This window comes from Hydra vulgaris, chromosome 09 (assembly GCF_038396675.1).
Source record: "Hydra vulgaris chromosome 09, alternate assembly HydraT2T_AEP".
Taxonomy (NCBI): domain Eukaryota; kingdom Metazoa; phylum Cnidaria; class Hydrozoa; order Anthoathecata; family Hydridae; genus Hydra; species Hydra vulgaris.
Window position 1 is genome coordinate 55,083,171 of NC_088928.1, and position 10,046 is coordinate 55,093,216.

At 28.4% G+C, this 10,046-nt stretch overlaps 1 protein-coding gene across 1 annotated transcript; it reads right to left on the bottom strand.

The window, feature by feature from the left end:
• Positions 1 to 5,042: 5,042 nt before the first annotated feature.
• On the bottom strand, positions 5,043 to 5,972 carry LOC105847784 (GTP-binding protein drn-1). Its single transcript, XM_065806075.1, has one exon. It carries the CDS (start codon positions 5,788 to 5,790, stop codon positions 5,188 to 5,190), a length of 603 nt encoding a protein of 200 aa, XP_065662147.1. The 5' UTR covers positions 5,791 to 5,972; the 3' UTR covers positions 5,043 to 5,187.
• Positions 5,973 to 10,046: the final 4,074 nt, after the last annotated feature.

Genomic DNA, 10,046 nt, shown 5'->3' on the forward strand with positions numbered 1-10,046 from the left:
GAGGGGAAGGTTGAGCTGCTCCCCCGCGCTTATTAAGTCGGTCAACTGGCGCCCCCTAAAATACAAATTTCTCATTATAAAGTTCTGCAAAATAGAAAACTAGGTAATAACAAACCATTGTTTGCAAGCAAATTTGCCCGCATTAATGACAGAAAACAATGTGGAGACGTTTTGTTTTAAAAAGTAATCTCTTATAATCATAATGTACACAAAATATTAGAGATGTCACAAATAGTGATTTTGCCAAATACAGAATAGAGAATATTCGGCTAGGCGCTCGGCCGAAGCACCGAATATTCGGAGACACATTTATTTTGATGGTTCCGACCTGCTTCATTGAAGTGCATATGTTAACAACATTGTGGGCGTTTTTGTTTTATTTATGACTAGTTTGTGTCACAGCACGCGTTAATTGTTGAGTGTCACAGCAAGTAGTACTCTTCAAACCATTTTAAAAAATTAAAAAATAACCAGCTCAAGTATATCTTGCATATCTAAGAAAAATTTTAGAAGTTGTTATAGATTGATACAGTACAAAATACTCCAAACTTATTAAAAACGACATCTTTACAACAACCTGAACTTAAAGCATGGTTTAACTTTAATGGGAATGTCAATTATACGATTGGTTTTTTTTATTGATGGACATTCCTAATAATGCACAACAAACCTTTCAAGTTGTTGTCAGAATACGCAAAACGTTATCTAAACAGAACTTGACAAAATTTTATTATTATTTGCCGTTCGCAGGGTTAAAATCAGTGCCGTTGCAGCAAACAGTTTTTTTTAGAAATTTGTATAATTTATAAGAAAATCGCAATCATCTGTATCATCAAAGGAATAAAATATTTTATCATAACTTACCTTTAATGATTTTAGGTATCAAATATGCTAATTCTTTGTTGAAATAAAAAATAAGTAAAAATAGCTAAATGAAATCCGTTTTTATTCGCTTTTTTGTTACAACTTGGTATTTTATACAAACTTTTTTCTGCAAGATTTTATTTCCAGCGGGTCAAGAACGTTCGCTGGACATCTTAAGAACATCATAGAGTAAACTTTATGATGTTCTTAATAAAATATATTCTTGCAATATTCGGCTGAATACCGAATAGTAAAAAAAGTAGCCAATTAGACCGAATAACGAATAGTCGCTAAATATTGGTGAAATCTCTATATTATATACACAGCCAATGCACTTTTAACATAGTTTGGTGTATCAAACTATTGTGACTGTACAGTGACAGATGTTCATAAAACTACAATGACTTTACAAACGGTAAACGAATTTTTTTTAAGGAGAAAAACAAAAGGTTATAAGTTAGATTTAGATAAAAACAAAAAATTGTAAGTTAGATTTCAACATAGTAGAGCAATTTAGATTTGTTTTTAAGTGTTAAAAAAGTTTTCGGCATAAGCCGTTTATCCATCCTTATTAGAGAAATAGATGGTATCATACTTTCCTAACTTGTCTAAACTCTATAGAATTGACTTGACTCTTCCTTTTAAATCTGCTTATGACGAGAAAAGTTTCAGTACACTGAGAGCATTGACATTAAAGACGGGCGCAGACGTCCGTAGGATGTTAATGACCTTATAGACGTCACCAAGTCCGTGTGATGTTCTTAAGACGTCCAACGAACGTTCTGTACCCGCTGGAAATGAAATCTCGCAAAAAAAAGTTTGTATAAACTGGCAGGAAAAAAAAAAAATTCTTAATGCTTGTTTTCAGTAATATGCATAGTGTGAATATACTTTTAAATAACCAAACTATTGCAATAATATTAAATGTTTCTTTTCTTTTTTTTAACGATAATTTTTAACCAAAGTAAACTTAGCAAACTCAAACTTTATATTGTTCAGTGTCTTAAACTTTATATTGTTCAGTGTCTTAAACTTTATATTGTTCAGTGTCTTAAACTTTATATTGTTCAGTGTCTTAAACTTTATATTGTTCAGTGTCTCAAACTTTATACTGTTCAGTGTCTGAAACTTTATATTGTTCAGTGTCTCAAACTTTATATTGTTCAGTGTCTTAAACTTTATATTGTTCAGTGTCTTAAATTTTATATTGTTCAGTGTCTTAAACTTTATATTGTTCAGTGTCTTAAACTTTATATTGTTCAGTGTCTCAAACTTTATATTGTACAGTGTCTCAAACTTTATATTAACCAAAGTAAACTTAGCAAACTCAAACTTTATATCGTTCAGTGTCTTAAACTTTATATTGTTCAGTGTCTTAAACTTTATATTGTTCAGTGTCTTAAACTTTATATTGTTCAGTGTCTTAAACTTTATATTGTTCAGTGTCTTAAACTTTATATTGTTCAGTGTCTCAAACTTTATATTGTTCAGTGTCTCAAACTTTATATTGTTCAGTGTCTCAAACTTTATATTGTTCAGTGTCTTAAACGTACTTAATAGTTATGATAAAAGGCACATAAAAGCGTCGATAAAATAAATTTATCGCAAGCGCGGTTTTCGAAAAAGCTGTTTGTAGGGGTTAACGCGTCACCCCCAACCGCTGTCGTCCCCTACTCATTTTTCTGTCTCTTCTTTCCCTACGACGCTAAACCTCAATCCGTCACTGAATAGGTTACTGAATTTAAAATTTCAAAAACATAACAAAATCTATTTAAAGTTAAGAAATTGTATTTTTTGTAATTTTTTATAAAAATACAGTCCCTTACTATTTATAATTTTTTTATGATTTCCTATATAAGTTTTACAATATGTTTAAATAGTTGCGTTTTTATCTAACTTTTTTTTTTTTTTTTTGGTTTAAATGGTTTATAAAATACTCTTAAAGAGTTTTATAAAAATTTCTGATTAAAAAATCATGAGGATTTTTTTTTAGCCAACTTAATGTTAACATAGACTTTGTATATTTTAGTCTCGTATGAGTTTGTATATTATGTCTGTTAGAAGTTTTTCTAAATTTTCTGCATATGCATTACAACTTGGATATGTAAAAAAAAAAGAAAAAGAGTTAATTAAAAAAGTAAAAGCAATGAACTTTATAGTTCAAAAAATCTAAGTTCAAATATTTAATATAGACTATAGTTCAATCCGATGCACAGAGTTTTGTGAAGTGGCTAATACTTTACAGAGTTTTAGGCTAGGTTTAAAAGCATATTTTGACACAAAAAAAAACCACTGCACACTGCACAGCAAACAAAAAGTTTACGCTAAGTAATTACAAAGTTAGGCTACGAGACGCAATCCAGTTGGCTACTAACAGTTTGTGCGTAAAAATTTTTTGTAACTTTTTAGAAACGATTTAACTAAACAGTGTATTATCGATATGTCGTTATTATATTATCGATATGTCGATATAATATTATCGATATGTCTTTATTTTATCGTTAGCTTCAAAGCTACAGTATTTAATTATCAAGTGTTGGAATAATATTGAAATTATTAAAGTTCAATTTTAAGAAAAAACTAAGAAAACGAATATTTTTTTTTAAAGACGGAAGTATAATACATTATCAGTAATATTATGTTACACATACCAGATGAAGTTTACTACTTATTTGTATCTAAACTTAAGTTTAGATACAAATGAAAAATAACACAATATTTTTAAATTGAGCATAAAGTTATAAAAGATAAAACCTCAAGTCTTTTTTACACATGTTGAATTTTTTCAATTTAAATTGTACTCACGCTTTATTGCACGTTTTGCATAACTGCATATAGCATAACATTATAAAAAAAATACTTTACATATTGACCACCGTGAAGTAGATTAAGATAAAATTTTCTTTTTTCTAAATAGCACTGCATACTTCTTTCATTAAAGTTCTAACTCATTGTTTTTCTCAACAAGGTGGGATTATTGTTTGTTTTTTGTTCAAGCGGGATGAATTAAAGTCAAAAAAATAACGGTTAGTTGTAGGTTGTAGAAGATTTAAAAACTAATAAAGATTAATTTATCCAAGAGTATGGATCAGTAAAAAATAATACAGATAGCGCTACCTATATATTTTTTAATATATAGCCCAGTGGTTTAGTCATTAAAAATCAATTTAAGGCAATTTAGTCAGTAATTCTTAAGACATAATAAAGTTTATAAAGCTTATCGAGATATAGTAATAGGGAGAACTCGTCAGATGAAATAAAGCATCCAAACTATTAATTACAATTCCTTTAAAATTAAAAATAAATTTCCTGAATGTCAACAAATTGGGTTATTTTTAAAACACATTTTAATAGCCGACTTAATCCTTTAGATGCTTAAGTACTTGGAAATAAATTATCTCCGTAACAATTTAAATATCGGCGATGGTAAAGAAGGAAAAAAGTAACATAAAATATTTATTCAATATAGCGAGAAAAGTTTCTTTAGTTGTTTTTTCCTAATTGACGATTATATACCATTACCGAGATGAGGGTAAATGCTTGCTACAACCATGGTATAACCAAACAACATATAACTTTTTATGGTTATAACAAGTAGTTTAATTATTTATTCTACTTTAGGTGGAAAGTTAATAACTTACTTTAAAAAATAATTAACTATGTGTTATAATGTTCAGATTATTTATCAATCTTTCCCTACCCAGGGAAAATGTCCTATATAATTTCTAAAAACTTTTGAAACATATGGCCTATAAAAATTCTATAGAACTCTATAGAATCTCTGTTACTTTCTGTAGAAATTTCTATAAAACTATTTTTTCTTTAGAAAAAAAAGTTTTAAAGCAATTTCTATAGAAATTAATAAACATATAAACTATAGAATTTCTATAGGCCATATGTTTCAAAAGTTTATAGAAACTCTATAAAACTTTTTTTCCTGGGTATATATATATATGTCTATTTATATATATATATATATATATATATATATATATATATATATATATATATATATATATATATATATATATATATATAACATTGACAATAAACGTGTTTGTATATTTCTTAAATCTCATTTGAAAAATTATTTGAGCTTTATTTCTCAATGTAGTTATGTAAACCCATTTTTACCATAATGAAATCGTTTCCTAATATATTAAAAAAAACTATATTCATATATATAAATATATTTTGAATTTTTTTAAATGTTAGTATACTGTTTAATAATATTTTTAATTTATTATAGATATAGATTCATTTTGAAATATTATTTTGTTAACAACATTAAATATTAAATATTAAACTAATTTTTTTTATTCTTTAAAAATCACGTTCAAGATCTAAAATCAAATCTTTAAACGCGTCATGAATGTTTTTATTGTCTTTAGCTGATACTACTGCGTGCTTTGTGTTTATCATGTGGAAATATTTTGAAAGTTCTTCATAACTTTTTAAGTCTATTTTATTTTGCAATATGAGAATGGGAGATTTTCCATTACGAATATTGTTGATATCAGCAACTGTTTCTACAACTTTAGCAAAACTTTGTTCACTATTTTCGCTGTAAACGATAATAAAAGCGTCTGCTTTAATCACTTCGTCACGATAAAGTCTCGTGAACATTTGATTAATTTTTCCATTAAAGTCACGAAGTTCTAAATTTATTTCTTTTTTAGCTTTGTCTTTTTTTATAAATACTCTGGATTTATAAACTTCTGACACTGTTGGCAAGTAATCGCTGCAAAATTTTCCGTACAAAAACTGCTCTAAAACACTTGTTTTACCGACTCCTGGAGCACCAAGAACAAGAACCCTTAATGATTTGCAGCAAGATGTTTCTTGATAACCATTGCAATGATCGCTATACAAACATTTTCCAGTTACCTTTTTAAGCATTATAAATCGTTCTCCCCATTTACCCATTTTAAACTTTAAAATCAACTTTTAAAAGTTAAAATCAATCTCAACTTTTTTTTATTTATATTCAAACCTACAACTAATTCTAGTTTTTATAGAGTCTTGTTTTTAAATGCTGTCATGCGTTCCAATATATCTGTTTCATTCCAATATATCTGTCGTATTTTAATATACCTTTAAGACAATAGTTACAAAATAAAGTAATTAACAACAATAGAAAAAAATTCTTACGCACAAAGATGCTAAAAAAAATCTTTTAGCGGGAGGTCTTGCTAAGACAAAAAACTTTAATAAAATGATGAACTTACGAGTTTTTTAAGTTCATGTGTATAAACATAATCTTCAAAATTTTATCGCGTGCGATATAAGATGAATTTTTGAAAATAACAAATGAAAAGAAACATTTGAATTAAATTTAAAAATAAAGAAACACTATTTATGAAGTTTTAAAATTTAAATAGTAAAATATAATAATTGTAACTAAATCACGTTTCTTGTCATGAATTTAAAAAAACACTTTACAGAAGTTAACATTACTTAAGTTAAATAGCTTGGTAGGTTATTAAATTATAAAATTATTTTTCATAGTGTTATTAGGAGAGAATGAGGAAAGGATGGGATTGGGACACAATGAAAAACTATACATATGTTTATGAATCATATAAAAGCTAGATTACAGGACTAAGACGCCCTTGAGTGCCGACTGCCCATAGTGTTGTACAGTATTGTTTCCCGATAAAGTAAGCTACAATGATAGGTAACCCTAGGTTACAAGACTTAGAATAAGTATTGAAAAAAATAAATAACAATCGATGTAGTTAAAATGACGTAATGTAAGTAATCTAATAATGTTTAAAACTTAACAGTTCATTGAAAACGTTTTACTAATTATGCGGAAACTAAGAATATTAAGAACTCAAAAATGAAAGACTTTGGTATTGGTTATTTAAATGAATGAGTTTAGATGACTTATTTATGTTAATTTAAAGTTACTTAGCGCAAATTCATGTTTCACTCTAACCCACTAAATAAACGTGATGCTCATAGACAAAACCGTTGGTCTTCTCGGAGATTCTTTTAAAAAAATTATGTAAACATGAAAAAAGTTATTATAAAATAACAAAGCAATAACATATTGTTTATGAGAAACTTTATCAACAGTTTTTCTTTTAAAAAGATGTGGGTTTAAGATTTACACGTTTATAAAATTTGAATCTTTTAAAGGAGTTGTTAGCAAATTAAAAATCTGACTCTAATTTTTTTTTTGTTTCAAATCATAAAAAGGAATTTTTGCAACTATTTTTTTCTATAGAAAAGTAAATTTTTTTTTTTTGGGGGGGGGGGGGGGGAGGGGGTTATATATTTTCCGGACTCCATAAACCATTAAGCTGCTAAACAACTGGCTTCGTTTTAGCAAGCGGTGTTATAGAAATATATTACATGATTACCTATATGATTAGAAATTTTGTAAAATTGCATCATAAATTTATATTTATTTTTGCAATACTTAGAAGGTAGGTTTGCATACAGGTTTTTTACAAGAAGACAAGTAAGTCGAAGACAACTCTGTTTAAAAATTTAAAAAACAAAGTTTTCAATTAACTAAACAATTTTTTTCTGAAAATATAATGTGCAGAAAATAAAAAATATATAATGTGCTAATAATAAGATAATGAAAAAATACAAAACAATAAGTTTTTGCATTATATGCAAAAACTTATTGTTTTTGTATATAAGGTACCCTCCGGTAAAACTTACTTTAATATTAGAGTTTTTATGGCATAACTCTAATATTTTAAATCAGTAAAAGAGTTCGAAACTCTTTTACTGCTTTAAAATATTAGAGTTATGCCATAAAAAATCTCACTTCCGTTATGGTTTTCACGTTAATGAAAGATATCTCGGACAACCTCTCTTTTCTGAGCTCATTTCTAATTTTACAGGTATGTAATTTTCTACATACTTTAAATATATGATAATATATTTTCCTAAACTGCATGTATTATGATTAAGTAATGTTTAGTTGATATTACAAAACAAATAGTATTAGTGCATGTTGTCAAGTAATAAAGTTCTAGACTTTGAAACGCAGCAAGTTGGTAGTGCAAACAAGGCCCACTAGAAGTCGGTTAATAAGGTCCACGGGCTCTATTACCCTAACATCAGTAATATTCTAGCAAATATTAAAAACACTAAAATTTACTAAAAATATAATATGTTAAAACACCAGGCCTATATACTATAATACAATGTAACTGATTGTCCATTATATAATGCACTAATTCATAGGCTTCTATAATTATATTAAGTACCGGTAAAATCTAAAAAACTATTATAAATTTCAGTCAACTTTTTCAAATTTGGTCAAGATAACGACACCATGTGGAGCAAAATAGAGAGAAAGCCATCTGCAAGATGCTCTTAAAGCCTTAAAAAGTGGACAATCTTAAAGAGAAATAGCCACAAAATTTGGCATCCTCAGAAGAACACTCAGGAATCACCTTATTTCAGGTTCTGATAAAAGTTATTTGGGAATAAAGTGCATACTTTTGTTAGATCATAGAAATAGAACTAGTATCTAGGATTACTAGGTCGTCTGATATTTGAATGCCAGTAACGCTAGTAACGCCAGTAACGTCTAAACTGTTAAAATCCTATGCATATGATTTTGTTGAACTTATTAAAATCAAACACAGCTTTAACGTATCTCAAAAGCTAGATGGAAAAGATTAGTACAGTAATTAGTTTAAGACAGCACCCTGATATCAGCTACAGAAAAGCGCAGTTTATGAATCCAGCTAGAGCTCGAAAGATGAATCCTTTCAAAAATCAGTTTAAACTTTCATAGTTCATAGAACGTGCTCTATGAATTTTCATAGTTCATAGAGCACGTTCTATGAACTATGAAAGTTCATAGAACGTGCTCTAACGTTTGTAACGTTCGTCGAACGTACTTGAACGTTTTGTGTTAGCTGGAAAGCGAGCCCATCTCAATACCAAGAACATGCTAAAAATGTAACAGTTTTTGTGTGTGCAAATGCTCTTGGTACTGTAAAAACCCCAATGGTTCTTATTATATAAATAAGAATGAACAAAGAATACAAAAATAATTTGCTACCTGGCTCTACGGCAATGATAACTGAAATGGATCAATGATCTTTGAGTCATTCTATCTCTAGTTAGAGCTCTTCAACAAGTAAAAGTGTAATAGTGATGTTCTCATTAGTGTAGATCTTGTTAAAAAAGCAAAGAGCTATGGTATTCACCTTTTTTTGCTAACCAGCAAATCGAACACATGAATTTCAACATATCGACAAATCTGTTTTTAAGCATTTTAAACGTATTGGGAAAAAGGAGATTTAAAATACTGGAGGGCAAATCCACATTAAAAGATTACAAAATTTTTGTTTAGAAAGATTTTTAAACTTGTGTGGAAAAAATGTATGTCAATAACTAATACTATAACAGGATTTAGAGCTACTGAAATTTATCCTTTGGACAAGAAAACAACTACAGATTCAGCATTTTTGCCCAGCATATTCTCGGCAACTGATGATCTATGATTTATTCAGAATGGTGTGGATATTATATAAGATTCATTAATACCTAATCAACCTAGGTTATCGTCAGATGTAAGGCCGGACAATCAACCTAGACCATTTACGGCTGCTGTCAAACAGCTCTACCAACCTTGCCCATCAACGGTTGCTGTCAGACAACTATACCAACCTGGACCATCTACGGCTGCTGACACTTAGTAAAATTCATAAATGCCTCATAAATGTTTCAATAAACTAATGGAAAGTCCTGCCAATAAAAAAGAAAAAAGCTTCTTCTATGTTGCAAAACCATTGACAAAAGAAGTTTTTTCATAATCGGACAGTAAGGAAGTGTAACATAAAACACATGAGCAAAGGTAAGAAAAAAATTAACAAAATAAAGTCTTTAACTTTAGTGGATTTAAATGATTGGTTTTGTTTTTTATGCGAGGAAAAGTCTGTGGAGAGTATGCGCTAGTGTTGTAAATGCAGTGTTTGGTATCATGAACAATGCATTGAATACGAATGTAGTTGTCTTTTTTACTGATGTTGTTTTAAAGGCCAGAAAAATCATTGAGCTTTGGATCTTATGGTTTTAAAGCCAGGGTTTTAACTACAGGGCCATTGCTCAAAAAGTCCTAACAATATTGCAGATTTTAATAATTTGAGAATAAACAAAAAAACAAAAATATAATTTATTTTTTGTTAAATATCTTTTAAACC